The following is a 17,906-nucleotide window of genomic DNA, read 5'->3' as shown; positions in this document are numbered from 1 at the left end:
GCTCAGCTGCCAAACGTGATGTGCTGGCGAGACTCATCAGCATACTCCTCAGCAGCTCGGGCTCCATTTCCCACAGAAATCGCGCTGCACAGAAACTGTTGGGAGAGTCACAATGGCGCCAAACGTGGATGGAAAAACAATGACTGCTGGGATGTGAAGCAATGCATCACGGGGTGTTGGGACAGGAAGCGGAATGACCCGCACACTTCCGTCCCTTCCCACAACCCACGGCGCCAAAATGAGATGAGGTGCTCTGTGGGATAGCTGCCCATAATGCACCACTCCCAACAGCGCTGCAAATGCTGCAAATGTGGCCACACTGCAGCACTTTCCCTACACAGCTGTACGAAGACAGCTGTAACTCCCAGTGCTGTACAGCTGCAAGTGTAGCCATACCCTCTGATCAGTGCTGTTCAAAAGACTCATAAATGATCTTCAAAAAGGGGTAAACAGGTAGCAAAGTTTGCAGATGATACAAGATTATTCAAGTCCAAAACAGCTGCAAAGAGTTACAAAGGGGTCTCACAAAACTGGGTGACTTGGCAACAAAATGGCAGATGAAATTCAGTGTTCAATGCAAAGTAATGCACATGGCAAAACATAATCCCAACAATTTATTCTTGACTTAGGCACCGTTTTGTAAGATCTCGAGTCATTTGCAGTACTCTAGAAGCACTATGTTTCCAGAGTACTGTAAATTCATAAGAATCCTTCTCACTATGCCTGTATCATCCTGAACTGTGGAATGCTCATTCTTTTGCTTCAGAACACTTAAAAATTATCTCCAGTCAATGGGACACATGCAAGTGAATAATGTAGCTGTCCTTAACGTGCATCAAAATAATACCAGAGAACCTAGATGTAAATAAGATTGCTGACAGTTTATCCAGAAAGCTACAGTGAGACCTAAAGACAGCTTGTAGGTGATTACTAGGATCTTAATATACTGTAATTCATGATAATGTAATTATGTAGTTCATTACTAATAAATGATTCAATTGTTAAGATACCAATGATAGACACATTCAATAACTAGAATATGAAAAAAAAAAGTATAAATATGCTGAAACTAGCCTCCCCCCAAAACTAGCAGAGTGCTCCCCACACCTCTCTTCAAAAGCATCCATTGGCAAAACCAAAAAAAAGTCAGTGCCTATAGGGAGTTGGGACTCTACCAAATTTGGTAGGTGCTTGACACGCATGACCTGTGGCTCAACTGTCTCCCACGATAAAAACAGGAGAACCCATTAAAAAGCATTCTTGTGGAAATTTCCTTCCCTTGAACATTTCTCACGGGATTTTTCCTCAGAAGAGACAATCCAGCTGGATCTGTGAGCTATGAAATCTCAAGTATATTTTCTATATATATCTGGGTAAGTTAGATGAGAGAGAGTTCACTTACAAGACACAAAAGGGGCCCTAACTGGAGGAGGTAGGAAATATGCATTGAAAACAACAACATTTAGTTTTCTAGAACAAAGGGGCATATATAATAAAATTTTTAAAAACCCACCCCCCAACAAGGTCAGCAGAGGTAGATCTGAATCTAAAATTAAATGAAAACCCTTCTAATTATGTGCAGTTGGACAAATTCATCTCTGGGGTAACTATGTTGATTTCAATCAAGTAACTCCAGGAGGTGAATGAACCAGTTTAGACAGAGAGAGAAATACAGACACACACTGCATGTGTGTGTGAGTGGGGGGGAAAGGGGATGCTATTTTTGTATTATGCTCTGCCATTTTAAATAGTAACATGTCAGGAATAGAAGATGCCCATACCTTAAATGTAACATTATAAATACCCACAAAATAGGCAAAAAACAAACAACCCCCCCCAATACATGAAGATGTCTAAAAGAAATAATTCCCCACCCCACTGCAATCAATCACACATTTCTAAACAATACACTATAGGAAACATATGTCTTCAGCTGTTCCCTGGAATGTCTTGGTCTTCCTCAGATAGGAATGATGTATTTCCTCCTTGAAAGAAGAGAAATGTACAGCTTTAACATGTCACTCATAAAATGGTTAAGTGTTTTAAGTACCTAATCAAATGCTGTATTATATGCAGCAAAAAGTGACATGCAATAAAGCTTATTATTTATAGCATATTACAGTAATGCCCAAAATGTGCTTGACATTCTATAAAACATGCAAGACCAAAGAGACTTACTATTTTTACACATGTTCCTTTTACTTGTTGACCTATTTTCATCAGCTTCATCATCTGAAATACTGAATTTAGAAAGGCCTGGTCTACACTATGCGTTTATACCGATTTTAGCACCGTTAAACCAATTTAACACTGCACCTGTCCACACAACGAGTCCCTTTCCATGGATATAAAGGGCTCTTTAAACCAGTTTCTGTACTCCTCCCCGATGAGAGAAGCAGCGCTGAAATCGGTATTACCATATCAGATTAGGGTTAGTATGGCCGCAAATCGACGGTATTGGCCTCCGGGCGGTATCCCACAGTGCACCACTGTGACCGCTCTGGAAAGTAATCTGAACTCGGATGCACTGGCCAGGTAGACAGGAAAAGCCCCGCGAACTTTTGAATTGCATTTCCTGTTTGCCCAGCGTGGACCTCTGATCAGCATGGGTGGCGATGCAGTCTCAAATCCAAAAAGACCTCCAGGATGGACCGTACGGGAGATACTGGATCTGATTGCTGTATGGGGAGACAAATCTGTTCTATCAGAGCTCCGTCACAGACAACGAAATGCCAGAGCATTTGAAAAAAATCTCCAGGCTATGATACAGAGTCCACAGCACAGTGCTGTGTGACAAGTGTAACGGAAAGCCAAAGAATCAAATGGATGCTCATGGAGGAAGGGAGGGGGGACTGAGGACTCCAGCTATCCCAGAGTCCCCAGCAGTCTCTGAAAAGCATTTGCATTCTTGGCTGAGCTCCCAATGCCGGTATGGTCAAACACATTGTTCAGGTTGGTTCAGGGTATATCTCATCAATTTACTCCCCCTCCCCCGCTCCGTGAACGAAAAGGGAAAAAAGTCGTTTCTTGACTTTTTTCAATGTCACCATATGTCTACTGCATGCTGCTGGTAGACACGGTGCTGGGGCACTGAACAGCAGCATCCTCTCCCCTCCCTTCCCCGGTGGCAGATGGTACAGTGCAGTAGGACTGGTAGCCATCCTCATCATCATCCCGTAAGTGCTCCTGGCTGGCCTCAGGTGAGGTCAGCCGGGGACGCCTGGGTAAAAATAGGAATGACTCCTGGTTATTCCCAGCAGATGGTACAGAACACCTGGTAACCGTCCTCATCATAGCAACTGGGGGCTGAACTTCATCAGGCCCCCTCCTTTCATGTCTAAAGAAAAGATTCTGTACTGCCTGGACTATCATAGCAGCTGGAGGCTGCCTCCCTCTCATTTTATCTCACTAAAAAGTCAGTGTTTCTTATTCCTGCATTCTTTATTACTTCATCACACAAATGGGGGGACTGCCACGGTAACCCAGAAGGGCTGGGGGAGGAGGGAAGCAATGGGTGGGGTTGTTGCAGGGGCACCCCCTAGAATGGCATGCAGCTCATCATTTCTGTGGGATCTGACACGGAGCGGCTGTGTTCTCTGGTACACTTGCCCATTTTCTAGGCAGGACTGACTCTATTTTTAGATACAACATAAAGGAGGGAATGACCCGGGGGGGGTCATTCCCATTTTTGTCTTTGCGCCACCGGCCAACCTCAACGAAGGTCAGCCTGGAGCACCCATGACAGCAGCAGACGGTACAGAACAACTGGTAACCGTCTCTGCTACCTTGCAAAGGCAAATGAATGCTGCTGTGTAGCACTGCAGTACCGCCTCTGTCAGCGCCTTCCAATACACCTACGGTGACAGTGACAAAAGGAAAAACAGGCTCCATGGTTGCCATGCTATGGTGTTGCCAGGGCAATCCAGGGAAAAAGGGCGCAAAATGATTGTCTACTGTTGCTTTCACGGAGGAAGGAATGAGTAACAACATTTACCCGCGACACTGTTTTGGTACCATCATGCATTGGAATCTCAACCCAGAATTCCAATGGGCAAGGGAGACTGCGGGAACTATGGCATAGCTACGGGATAGCTACCCACAGTGCAATGCTCCAGAAATCGAAGCTAGGCTCGGTACATGGATGCACATCACCGAATTAATGTGCTTAGTGGGGCCGCGTGCACTCGACTTTATACAATCTGTTGTACAAAACCGATTTATGTAAAATCGGAATAATCCTGTAGTGTAGACCTACCCAAAGCGTTATAAGTCCATCTATTTAAAAAGATCAAAATAAACACTGCACATATCTTCCTTTCTTCTTTGTGGAAAAGCTTGCTTCCTGTAGTTTTCAGAATTATATCAAACACCATAGGTGAGAGATTTGCTCTATAATTAGTTAGAAATACATTGTCTCTTGCTCCTCATGCCTGTGAAGAGGAGTAAGAGGGTATGAAGTGAAGCTACTTTCCCCACAGGTCACAAAACAAATGAGCGAGGGGAACCCACATAAGGCTGCTACTCCCTCTTCTGTGCAGGTAGATGGGTAGCTGTAGGGAATAGATAAAACAGATGAGAAGGCAGAGCTTTATCTAGCAGGCTGGGTACTCAGGAGTGGATTTAGGTCTAAGTAACTTGCCTAATGTGACACAGGAAGTCAATGGAACAGCTAGGACAGATGCCAGCTATGCCATTGAATGCTGTGCCTTAACCATAAAATTACCATCATTTCTTCATTTTCACATTTGTTTTTTGCATAGTAAACTTTGGAGACATACTCAAGAGCCTCATTAAGGCAAAACCACCACTGACTTCAGTATTAGATCCATCATGCATACAAATCAAATATAACCAAGTCAAAACAGTTTGAATAAAAATAAACTCAGTTACCAGTCGTGATAGCATGTGGTAATCCAGCTTTTCATATTAGCATGAAATGTTTCTCTAGCAATAAAGATATTCTGCCTTTTAGGGTCTAACATATTGTAGAGGATTAATAATCTGCATTTCTCATGGCTCTATCCTGTCACATCTTCCAAATATTTTATAAAAACAGAAGCAGGAACTAGTCCTGTAGAAAAAGCAGTGATATGGAGCACAGTTTAGTATATGTTTACCTGTCCTATTTTGATTGAGTACCAGTATAACAAGAGTACCTGTTTCCTTAAGGTTGCAAGCTTCAAAAATAACATTGATCAAATCATCTTCTGCATAACCAGCAACTTTTACTATATTATTAGCTACGCCTTCATTGACAGCAGTACTAGCATTTCCTAAATGGAAATATTATAAATTCAAAATATATCTTATGTTATGACTTCAGGACACATATCAATCATTTAATAAAAAATATACCACTTTTAAGCTGTTTTCCCCAAGTCTCATAAAGAAAAGAAAAAATCCCAAAAGCAGTCTCTTCCAACCCGATCCATCACATCTTCTAGCAAACCCTTGAGAAAAAAAAATTGACTTGTATTATGTTTTAGAGGCCAATAGTTGCCTGCTCTATCAGAGCAGCAAAAGAAGCAAATTCTACAGTCTGCTATTGAAAACACCATCCAACAGCACCCAGATGTTTTAAATTATGGCTTGTTAACTTGCACAACCTTGCTGACCCCAACTGCAGTGGCCCCACATTGATAGACTCATAGACTCTAGGACTGGAAGGGACCTCAAGAGGTCATCGAGTCCAGTCCCCTGCCCTCATGGCAAGACCAAATACTGTCTAGACCATCCCTGATAGACATTTATCTAACCTACTCTTAAATATCTCCAGCGATGGAGATTCCACAACTTCCCTAGGCAATCTATTCCAGTGTTTAACTACCCTGACAGTTAGGAACTTTTTCCTAATGTCCAACCTAAATCTCCCTTGCTGCAGTTTAAGCCCATTGCTTCTTGTTCTATCATTGGAGGCTAAGGTGAACAAGTTTTCTCCCTCCTCCTGATGACACCCTTTTAGATACCTGAAAACTGCTATCAGGTCCCCTCTCAGTCTTCTCTTTTCCAAACTAAACAAACCCAATTCCTTCAGCCTTCCTTCATAGGTCATGTTCTCAAGACCTTTAATCATTCTTGTTGCTCTTCTCTGGACCCTCTCCAATTTCTCCACGTGTTTCTTGAAATGCGATGCCCAGAACTGGACACAATACTCCAGTTGAGGCCTAACCAGCGCAGAGTAGAGTAGAAGAATGACTTCTCGTGTCTTGTTTACAACACACCTGTCAATGCATCCCAGAATCATGTTTGCTTTTTTTGCAACAGTATCACACTGTTGACTCATATTTAGCTTGTGGTCCACTATGACCCCTAGATCTCTTTCTGCCATACTCCTTCCTAGACAGTCTCTTCCCATTCTGTATGTGTGAAACTGATTGTTCCTTCCTAAGTGGAGCACTTTGCATTTGTCTTTATTGAACTTCATCCAGTTTACCTCAGACCATTTCTCCAATTTGTCCAGATCATTTTGAATTTTGACCCTGTCCTCCAGAGCAGTTGCAATCCCTCCCAGTTTGGTATCGTCCGCAAACTTAATAAGCGTACTTTCTATGCCAACATCTAAATCGTTGATGAAGATATTGAACAGAACCGGTCCCAAAACAGACCCCTGCGGAACCCCACTTGTTATACCTTTCCAGCAGGATTGGGAGCCATTAACAACTACTCTCTGAGTACGGTTATCCAGCCAGTTATGCACCCACCTTATAGTAGCCCCATCTAAATTGTACTTTCCTAGCTTATCTATAAGAATATCATGCGAAACTGTATCAAATGCCTTACTAAAGTCTAGGTATATCACATCCACCGCTTCTCCCTTATCCACAAGGCTCGTTATCCTATCAAAGAACGCTATCAGATTAGTTTGACATGATTTGTTCTTTACAAATCCATGCTGGCTATTCCCTATCACCTTACCACCTTCCAAGTGTTTGCAGATGATTTCTTTGATTACCTGCTCCATTATCTTCCCTGGCACAGAAGTTAAACTAACTGGTCTGTAGTTTCCTGGGTTGTTTTTATTTCCCTTTTTATAGATGGGCACTATATTTGCCCCCTTCCAGTCTTCTGGAATCTCCCCCGTCTCCCATGATTTCCCAAAGATAATAGCTAGAGGCTCAGATACCTCCTCTATTAACTCCTTGAGTATTCTAGGATGCATTTCATAAGGCCCTGGTGACTTGCAGGCATCTAACTTTTCTAAGTGATTTTTTACTTGCTCTTTCCTTATTTTCTCTTCTAAACCTACCCTCTTCCCGTAAGGATTCACTATACTAGACATTCCTTCAGACTTCTCAGTGAAGACCGAAACAAAGAAGTCATTAAGCATCTCTGCCATTTCCAAGTCTCCCGTTACTGTTTCCCCTTCCTCATTGAGCAGTGGGCCTACCCTGTCCTTAGTCTTCCTCTTGCTTCTAATGTATTGATAAAAAGTCTTCTTGTTTCCCTTTATTCCCATAGCTAGTTTGAGTTCATTTTGTGCCTTTGCTTTTCTAATCTTGCCTCTGCATTCCTGTGTTATTTGCCTATATTCATCCTTCGTGATCTGACCTAGTTTCCATTTTTTATATGACGCCTTTTTATTTTGTAGGTCACGCAAGATCTCAAGGGTAAGCCAAGGTGGTCTTTTGCCACATTTTCTATCTTTCCTAACCATCGGAATAACTTGCTTTTGGGCCCTTAATAGCGTCCCCTTGAAAAACTGCCAACTTTCCTCAGTTGTTTTTCCCCTCAGTCTTAATTCCCATGGGACCTTGCCTATCAGCTCTCTGAGCTTACCTAAATCCGCCTTCCTGAAATCCATTGTCTCTATTCTGCTGTACTCCTTTCTACCCTTCCTTAGAATTGCAAATTCTATGATTTCATGATCACTTTCACCCAAGCTTCCTTCTACTTTTAAATTCTCAACAAGTTCCTCCCTATTGGTTAAAATCAAGTCTAGAACAGCTTTCCCCCAGTAGCTTTTTCAACTTTCTGAAATAAAAAGTTGTCTGCAATGCAGTCCAGGAACTTATTGGATAGTCTGTGCCACGCGGTGTTATTTTCCCAACATATATCTGGATAGTTGAAGTCCCCCATCACCACCAAATCTTGGGCTTTGGATGATTTTGTTAGTTGTTTGAAAAAAGCCTCATCCACCTCTTCCGCCTGATTAGGTGGCCTGTAGTAGACTCCCAGCACGACATCACCTGTGTTTTTTACCCCTTTTAGCCTAACCCAGAGACTCTCCACCCTTCCGTCTCCTATGTCCATCTCCACCTCAGTCCAAGTGTGTACATTTTTAATATATAAGGCAACACCTCCTCCCTTTTTCCCCTGTCTATCCTTCCTGAGCAAACTATACCCATCCACACCAACATTCCAGTCGTGTGTATTATCCCACCAAGTTTCAGTAATGCCAATAATGTCATAGTTGTATTTATTTATTAGCACTTCCAGTTCTTCCTGCTTATTACCCATACTTCTTGCATTTGTATAAAGGCATCTAAGATACTGGTTTGATCTTGCCTCCCAGCTTTGCCCTGACCCTCCTTCCTCTCTGCCATTATAGCCCGTGCTCCCTCCTGTTTCCAACCCATCTCCCAGGTCTTGTTCCCCACTTACCTGTGGCCTTTGCTCACCTGTCCCCGTCGAACCTAGTTTAAAGCCCTCCTTACTAGGTTAGCCAGTCTGTGCGCAAATAAGGCCTTTCCCCGCTGGTCTCAAGATGGTCTCAAGTAGTTAGGCCCCAATTCATATAGTTTTTTAAACAATCAAAGTTAACAACCATAAACTACCCCCAGAAGGAAAGAACAAGCCAATACTGTTAGAAATTAGAGCACTACACAATGTACTGACATTTGTTTCAATGAAGAGGGAGTGATAAGGGTTTCTTTGGTCCATTTATGTACAAGCAGGGGTGCTGGAACAATTTTTATAGAGGGTGCTGAGAGCCACTGAACCAAACTGTAATATACTCTATATAAACAGAAAGAGCAGAAGCACCCTATTTCCAGCCCCTATGTGCACAACACCATATTGCGAATGGGGCAGAAGTTGTCTAAATTGGAAATGCTCTGGGAAGACCATTTACTCTTCCAAGCCCCAAACATAGGGCAATGCCTCCATAGCACAAGAGAGCCCTTTATTAGTATCTGCAATCAGAACTTGTCACACTTCAAAAAATTTACATACTTACTTTCAGTGGTAAAAAACACACAGAGGTCTAACAGAAGAGGGAGCACAGGCTTTGAAATTTCAGCAGAGTCTTTCAACAGGGAGTTACTATTCTCTGGTGATAGATGTATATCTTCTGAAAAAGTATCTCACCCAGAATCTATATTGATTAAAATGCACTGGTCAACATTCAAATCAGAATGTCTAGTTTTTTTTTCTTAGTGTGTCAGTTTCCATTCTCCCTGTATTGCAAACCAAACCAAACCAAACCTTATAATTATCAGATGTACCACTTGCCTAGGAATTAATAAGATAATGCAAACGAAAACAGCTATTTAAAATTAAATGATTTCAACATATCTATTTCAATTGACATACATATGTAAGGGGAGATGGGCTCCCTTTTTATATATGAAATATATTTTCCTTGAAAAAAATATATTTTTTAAAAGGTATTCTTTTAACTGATCCTTATGATTCTCTTTTCAGTAAAAGTCTTTTTGCCTTGTCGTTTTGTTCTTTCAATACTGCTTCAAAACTAGGTAACTGTAGCAGCTCTTTTTATAGTAAATTACCACCCACTGTATACTTTATACTGAAACTCCAGTACCTTTATTGTGCATATTGAGTTGATCCTGACAGTCGTAATGGAGGCAAAATACCAATTTAAGAGCCCAATCCTGCAATTTGTTCTTCACAGGTGGATTCATGCATCTGCATGGAGCAAGAAGCTCCACAGAGATCCAAGCAACACAGGTGGCAGAATCAGGGTGTAAGTAAATTGGTGTTTTGTCTGAATAAGGATCACAAGATCAAACTCATGGGTTGCAATTAAGAACAATATTGTGTCTTTTTATCTTCTGCATTTCAATTTCTCTACACATCTCTTTGAAAAATATTATAAAAACTACCTAGGACTCAAGCCTGCAAACACTAATGAGAGTAGTGCTCACTGACATGACTTGTCTCAAATGCTATTCATGGCTGTAAGGGTGGGATGCATAAAGGTACTTAGGTGCCTAACTCCTAGATTTAGCCCTATGTCTTGAGTTTAGGTGCCTAAAACCTAGATTGGCTCTACTGTTATCCACAAAACTCTTGCTGAACCATGTGGGCTCCAAAACTCACTTGGTGCCTATCTTTTCAGGGTAAAAGTCCCTAGCCACTTAGAACTATGAGCACTATAGTAGAACTCAGAAGTATTCTTCTGTCAACCTAGCTGCATCTATGCTGGGGTTAAGTTGGACTAATAACTACACTGCTCCAGGCTGTGAATTTTTCATACGAATAAATACACTATGTTGACCTAGCTTTTAAGTGTAGATCAGGCCTAAATTTCCGCATCTGGGCATGTCCACTGCTGCCTCACTCTAAATGTCCTGACACCTATCTCTAACCTAAACCTCACAGCAATTCACAGGTAAAGACAGGCATTTGTCCCAGGGCTGCGCAGAGGATACAGGGGGCCTGGGGTCTACGGTGGTGGGGGGCCCCCACTTCGGCAGTAATTCAGCAGCAGGGGGTCCTTCCGCTCCGGGACCCGCCGTCGAAGTGCCCCAAAGACCTGCATCCCCTGGCACCAAATTACCGCCGAAGACCTGGCACTTCGGCAGCGGGTCCTGCTTCAGCGGTAATTCACCGGCGAGGGGTCCTTCCGCCCTGGAGCGGAAGGAACCCCCGCCGCCGAAGACCCAGAGCGGAAGAAGCTCCAGGGGCTCGGGCCCAGTGAAAGTTTTCCGGGGCCCCTGGATCGAGTGAAGGACCCTGCTCCAGGGACCCTGAAAAACTCTTGTGGGGGCCCCTGCAGGGCCTGGGGCAAATTGCCCCACTTGCCCCCCCCCGGGCGGCCCTTATTTGTCCACTTAAGCTGTACACAGAAGCTACCAGCTGGATTGGGCCCCATTCAGAATCTGGCCAGATGAAGAGGTGGGGGTGCTGCTTCCCACCCTATAACCTTTAGCCCAGTGGCTAGTTGCTTTCTGGCCCAAAGAGAGAAAGAAAAAGTGTGAGAATGACCCGGTAGTCTAGGTGTTAGAGCACCCACCCAGGAGGTGGGAGACTGCAGGTCCAGTTCCTGTGCTCCAACCACTCTTTCATCATTTATCCAGAGTGCAACAGCTTCAACAGGAGGGACTGAGGGAGCTTCACTTCAGAATAACCCATAGCAAATATCCTACAGCCAGGACTGAGCTGCAGGACTGGCCTTAGGGAAAATGGCACTCTGGGCAAACATGTATTTTGGCATCCCAGGCCTCCATGCCTCTTCCCCCTCCCCCTAGGCCCTGTTATGTTTTCTTGGTTGATGTTTTCTTTTAAAAATATTTCAGTCAGGGTGGATAAAAATCAATGATTCTTTTCAAAAAATTTAAAAAATCAGATTTTTTTATTTAAATCGGTTTTTATTTAAATAGTTTTTTTCCTCAAAAAGCATTTTATTGAAAAAAAATCTGATCTAAAGGTAGTTTTAATTAAAATAATTATAGCTCAAAGATATCTCACCATGGAATAGGGATTATAGATTCTAATTCTATAGTATGAGACAATATATTCATGTAATGTTTAAGAAAAGTTTGTAAATGAGTTCCAAAAGTTCAGGGATTTGGGACCCAATCTTATGCAGTTCCACAGGCTTCTGTATAGATTATTTAAGTTAATCTTTCTATCTACCCATTGGGACTCAGTGCTCAGCGTAGAACATACCATCAGAGATGCCTAGTTTGCAGTTCTCAAATTGTGGATTTGTCTCTCCAGAGATAACATGCTCATTAACAGCGAAAATGTTTCTAAATAAATAATATATAGAGGTGAGAAATAACAGAGCTCACCCCTATTGTCCCTCTGCAAATTTGTGTACACAGAGTCAATCCCTTACCTCTCTCTAAAAGTGCAAAGTTTCAAAAAGTTCAATTAAAAGTTCAGGGCAGAATAGATCTGGACAAGGAGAAGAAATCTGGAGATAAATGTGAGAAGGGAGGGACAGGCAGTAGACACAAAAGTGAAACTTTGAGCAGTGTATTCCAGAAATCTTGAGGTCTTTCTGAGTGTAGCCTTCATTTACTTGAGATCTACCATACCATTCTCTCACTAGAAGTGAAAACCTATAATGGCAGCAGGCTGTAAAAGAGACCCAGTTTGGGAATATTTTAATGAAGTTCCTCTATCTGTGGGTAAGACAGGCATGCATCCAAAATGCAAACAGTGCAACAAAGAAATGCAAGACCTGGTTGCCCAAATGAAACAACATCATGAGAAGTGTTTCTTCTCAGGAGGAAGCTGGGTTGAAGATGATGAAAGGAACATGTCTGAACATGCAGGATCTTTAGGTTGGTAAACTTTTTTATTTCATACTTGTTTCTTAAGGACTTCCTGTCTTTCTTCTGGACTATCTTGAATTCTCATGATTGAGCAAAAAATATAGTTGTTACTCTATGGTACTATCATCTCAGATGCAGTTGTGATAAAAAATAAATAGCTGAAACAGGCAGATTTTCCTTTTACAATTTCACCTTTAAAGTAGTACCGAGTGTCAGTGAATGCAATGAGTAATACTACATGAGCAGTATGGTAATAATAATTAAATAACTGTATTGACATATTTTGTTTAGGAGAATCTATCCTCAACATCCAGGATTCTGAAGACTATCCACCTTCAAGATCACCATCATTTTCTATAGTTTCAGAGTTATCTGCCAATGACAGTGTTTCAGTCACATCATGTATGTCACACAGCCACAGTATATCACCTGTAGCAAAAAGAAAAAGACAATCTCCATCATCCAGAAACAACCATAGATAAATTTGTGACAAGAACCAGCAAATTACAAAAAAGAGGTAACTGATTAAAAAATCGCCCGGTTTGTTTATGCAGCAAACTCTCCTTTCCGTACGACTGAGGACCCACACTTCATTAACATGGTTCAGTCCTTAAGACCAGAATACAGTCCACCCAACAGAGCAGATATTGCAGGCAAATTGCTGGATAAAGTGTATGAAAGAGAAATTGAGCAGTGTGCAAAAGATCTAGCGGGTGAAATTGTTAACCTGAGTCTTGATGGTGGAGCAATGTCCACAATGGTCCAGTTGTATGTACTCGTGTGACAACAGAAGAAGGGAATGTTTTCCTTACAGAAACAATTGATACATCAGGAAAAGCACACACAGCAGAATACTTACAAGAAGTAGCAGTAAGAGCTATAACAAACTGTGGGAAAAAATTCTAATGTCTAGTATGCAGCTTGGTCACAGACAATGCAAATGTATCCAAGATGAGAAGAAATTTAGAAGAGAGTCCGAAACTAACAACATACAGTTGGAGTGCTCATTTGATGCACCTCCTAGCCAAAGACTTCAGTGTTCCAGAAATAAGGGCTAATGTTGTTGAAATTGCAAAATACTTCCATAACAACCACTTTGCAGCAGCTGCTCTGAAAAAGGTGGGAGAAACCAAGCTAACTGTCCCACAAGACGTGCCATGGAACTCAGTAGTGGACTGTTTTGAGCACTATATCAAAAACTGGCCTAATCTGATGACAGTTTGTGAGCAAAATCATGAAAAAATAGATGGCACTGTCACAGCCAAAGTTCTCAACATTGGGTTTAAGAGAAATGTTGAACACATGCTGAGGACCCTGAAGTCTATTTCTGTAGCTGTGAACAAAATGCAGGGGAATAGCTGTTTTATTGCTGATATTGTTGAAATTTGGAAGGAACTGAGTGAGATCTTAAAAAGAGAAATATGCAGTGACAGAGTTAAATTACAAGAGAAAGAGAAATTACAAAAAAAAGAGAATGGAACAAGCACAATCTCCAGCTCATTTTCTTGCAAATATTCTCAATGTTTGGTATTCTTGCAATATTTTCTGCTGAAGAGGAGTTGGCTATGACATGGACATTCAGCAATCATCCCTCCATAATGCCAACTATCATAAACTTCAGAGCTAAGGGTGAACCATTCAAGAAATGTATGTTTGCTGATGATGTTTTAAAGAAAGTCACGCCAGTGAACTGGTGGAAGTCACTTAAGTACTTGGATTCAGAGACTGTTGAAGTGATAATCTCACTTTTAATGGCATTAGCTTCTTCTGTCGGTGTAGAAAGAATATTTTCTTCCTCTGGACTAATTCATTCCAAATTGAGAAATCGTTTGGGACCTGAAAAAGCAGGAGAGCTTGTTTTTCTTTCTGAGTTGGAGATAGTTCACTTCCCAGTGACTTCAAAAATATCTGCTTCAATTACCTTTGGTAAATGAAATAACCAATCATTCATTTTCTGATATAGCTGTAAAACTAATCTGAAGTTTTCAAAATAAATCACTTTAAAAACATATAGTGTGTATCTTCTAAAAATGAAACATACATCTATCTCTGAGTTGTGAAAATATGTATTAAGGTTATAACAACCAACAAGAATGGACTTTTATGTAGAAATCCATGATTAAATCGGGTCTTCCTGATTGGTGATTTAAATCATGATTAAAATCAATTTGATTTAGATCAAATCTACCCTGATTTCAGTTACACGTTCCATATACTACTTTTAATAAATGTGATAATTTCCTTGACTTGTGTGTGGACGCTCCTTCCTAAAGATGTTTTCAGATTCGGTATTATGCCATGTAACTCACAGAACATGAACTGGAATGATGTAGCTGACTGGTGCCATCATACTGCAAACACTTTTCTGTCCATCCTACGCCCACAATCCCTGCATCAGTTTAAGAAGTATCCAAAATCCTAAGGATACCTGGGAGGAATGGGGAAAATATATTATCCGCTCACAGAAGGCACTGGGAGTTTTAAAAACACCAGAATCACAACACAGAAAATGAGTAGATAAACATTTTTATAGCTTAAGCAGCAAAGAGTTCTGTGGCACCTTATAGACTAACAGACGTTTTGGAGCATGAGCTTTCGTGGGTGAAAGCATGCATCCGACGAAGTGGGTATTCACCCACAAAAGCTCATGCTCCAAAACGTCTGTTAGTCTATAAGGTGCCACAGGATTCTTTGCTGCTTTTACAGATCCAGATTAACATGGCTACCCCTCTGATATTTTTATTGCTTGGCTCATATACAGAACAATGAAACACAACTTAAAAAGCCATGCAGGCCTCTGCCATTACTGGCATTCATCATATCTGTCCAGGGAACATGAATGGTCATTCTTCCTCACAGTGCAGGGGTCGGCAACTTTTCAAAAGTGGTGTGCCGAAACATCATTTATTCACTCTAATTTAAAGTTTTGCGTGCCAGTAATACATTTTAATGTTTTAGAAGGTGTCTTTCTATAAATCTATAATATATAACTAAACTATTGTTGTATGTAAAGTAAATAAGGTTTTTTTAAATGTTTAAGAAGCTTCATTTAAAATTAAATTAAAATGCAGAGGCCCCGGACCGGTGGCCAGGACCAGGCTAGTGCGAGTGCCACTGAAAATCAGCTCGTGTGCCGCCTTCGGCACGCATTTCATAGGTTGCCTACCCCTGTCATAGTTGGTTGTCTTCACCATGTCAGAAAGTTCAGCCCAGATTTCATCCTGTATTTCACCGATCAAAAATGCCACCACATAAACATTTGCACTGCAATAAGAAGCAGCAGCAGAACCAGATCATCATCCAGTTGCTCCCTGCCTTCCACCCAGTTTGGCAGGAGGTGAGCAGGAACTGTCATCAGCAAATGTGTGATGGTAGGGGGGAATAGCACTAACAGTACACAGCAAGGCACTTCCTAGGGTGTCTGCAGTGATGCATAGCACATTGGGATACAACCCCTGAAATGGTAGTGCCAACACCATGTAACAACAGCACAAGTGTAGTTGTGGGTATATGCATGTACACAGTGTGATTCCCATGTACAGTACAGCATATGTGGCCAAATTATTTTATTACTTTATTGCATCACTTATATAGTCAAATAATAAACATTTCTATTGGCAAATTATTTCCCCCAATGATAGGAAAAGGTTTTTGAATACTTTATTAGCTCTTGCTTAAAACAAAATCAGATTCTTTGAGGACTTGAATGGGAACCTATCTACACAAATCTGATCAGGGCCTTGAAGTTAATGAGATGCTGCACAAGAGTCTGCTGTGCAGTCAGCTACAGAATCAGGACCTAATTTAGGGCTAACTCCTGCAACTATTAATCACATGAACAGGCCTTACTCAAGCGAATAACAGTCTACTTGTGTGTTTCCAGGCTATTTGCACAAGAAAGGGTTAAAGGAACATGCCATTAAAGAGGCACATAAGAGTTGTGCTATAACACATACCAACTAAGGGCTCATCTACCTCACACAGTTTTTAGCAACAAGGTTGTACACAGCCTTGTTGCTAAAAGTCAGCGTGTGTAAACACTTTTTGTTGGCACTTTTACCCACAAAATACTTCCAGCCCCACAAGCAGCTTTAGCTTTGTTGGCAGGCGAATGCTCCTGCCAACAAAGCCATGTGTACACTGCCACTTGCCTCAGCAAAACTTTTGCCTTTCGCAGGCCCGGGTTGGGGGACGACTTTTCAAAGTACCCATGAAAGACAAAAGTTGTGTTGACAACTTCGCAGTGTAGACATACCCTAAGGATCTGTCTACACTGGGAGAGGTTTGCTACTGGCAGTCGGCCACAGCGTATACAGGTGAAAAAAGAGCTTTGGCAGGGACGCCTTAGGCCTGTTGCCTGAGGGAAAGAAGCGATACCAGCAACGGACTTCTGCGTCACCACAGCTGAGTCGACACCAAGGGCACATCCTGGTAGCGACACGCCAGGGAAGATACGAATTACCCCCAACCACACTAACGTTACCGCCAGGGCAGCAAGTTTCCACCGGAGACCGGGCCTGGCACGATGTGGCACTCGGCGGTGGCGGAGACTGACACGGCTTCCCGGCGCTAAGCCAGGCTGCTGCCCACGATGCTGTTTCCCAGCGCGGCCAGGCCCCACGAGGGGCCAGGGGCGTCACCCCATTAATGTGGCCCTCCCCCAAGCGGGCGCTGCTCGTCCCGGGGCGGCTCGGACACCCGTGAGCTGCTCGCGGGGAAACGGCGGGCGCAGGGAGGGGGCAATTGAAGGGGGCTTCGCAACTGGCGGATGAGCGGTGCTGGCTGCGGCCCCGCGCCGGCCTAGGCTGGGGGCGGGGTCTCGGGGGAGGCGGGTTGAAGTTGGGCCGTTTCCGCCGGAGCCCTTCCGGGGTCAGAGGGCGTGTTTGTGACGGGGGTTGGGTGCGCGGGGCGACCGCCCCGGAGCTCGCAGCGGCCGAGCAGCGGCAGCAGCGCCAGGCTGAAGCGGTCCGGCTGCGGCCAGCGCCAGCAGCATCATGTCGCGCGGCTCGATCGAGATCCCCCTCCGGGACACTGACGAGGTGAGGGGGACGCGGCGGAGGCCCCGGGCCTGGTTCCTTCCCCGTCCCGTCCCCTGGCAGCGTGCGGGGGGGCCCCAGGACTGTGTGTGAGTGGGGGAGGTGGCCTCATAACTGTGACCCCCCCCCACATACACACACACACTCGGGCCTTGTGAGCCGTCCTCACTCCCCTGAACCTCTTTCCCCGCCCCCCCCCCGGGCCTGTCTGTCCCTCCTTGGGGTCCAGCGGGATTGTGCCTGGCCGGTTTTCATGGGGGTGAGAAATAGCAGCTGTTAGGAAATGCAGCCTCGGAGCCTCGGCCGGCCGCAAGGTGTAGTGGTTGTTTTCACACACGCACCACAAGGAAGAGAATGATGGCCTCGTTCCCTTAAGATAACCTTCAATAATAAACATGTTAGC

General features: G+C 43.2%; 1 protein-coding gene and 1 long non-coding RNA gene across 5 annotated transcripts in view; one reads left to right on the top strand and one right to left on the bottom strand.

Annotated features, from left to right (window-relative positions):
• Positions 1-326: 326 nt before the first annotated feature.
• On the bottom strand, positions 327-17,283 carry LOC115650419. 4 transcript variants are annotated; one of them, XR_004000086.1, is made up of 5 exons: positions 15,634-17,283; positions 14,777-14,895; positions 9,176-9,313; positions 4,256-5,450; positions 327-1,985 (listed from the first exon to the last, which is right to left on the bottom strand). It is a non-coding gene; the product is annotated as an uncharacterized LOC115650419 (long non-coding RNA). The 4 variants fall into 4 exon arrangements; XR_004000087.1 differs by having other exon boundaries at positions 4,891-5,450; XR_004000089.1 differs by lacking the exon at positions 4,256-5,450.
• Positions 17,284-17,378: 95 nt separating this feature from the next.
• CTR9 (CTR9 homolog, Paf1/RNA polymerase II complex component) overlaps positions 17,379-17,906 on the top strand; it is a 28,658-nt gene continuing 28,130 nt past the window's right edge. The window contains exon 1 of the mRNA XM_030560360.1: positions 17,379-17,506. Within this exon, the coding sequence (XP_030416220.1) occupies positions 17,462-17,506 (45 nt within the window). The 5' untranslated portion in view covers positions 17,379-17,461. The remainder of the gene's footprint in view (positions 17,507-17,906) is intronic.

This window comes from Gopherus evgoodei, chromosome 4 (assembly GCF_007399415.2).
Source record: "Gopherus evgoodei ecotype Sinaloan lineage chromosome 4, rGopEvg1_v1.p, whole genome shotgun sequence".
Taxonomy (NCBI): domain Eukaryota; kingdom Metazoa; phylum Chordata; order Testudines; family Testudinidae; genus Gopherus; species Gopherus evgoodei.
The sequence above is the reverse complement of the archived record's forward strand: the minus strand, read 5'-3'. Positions and strand labels throughout refer to the sequence as shown.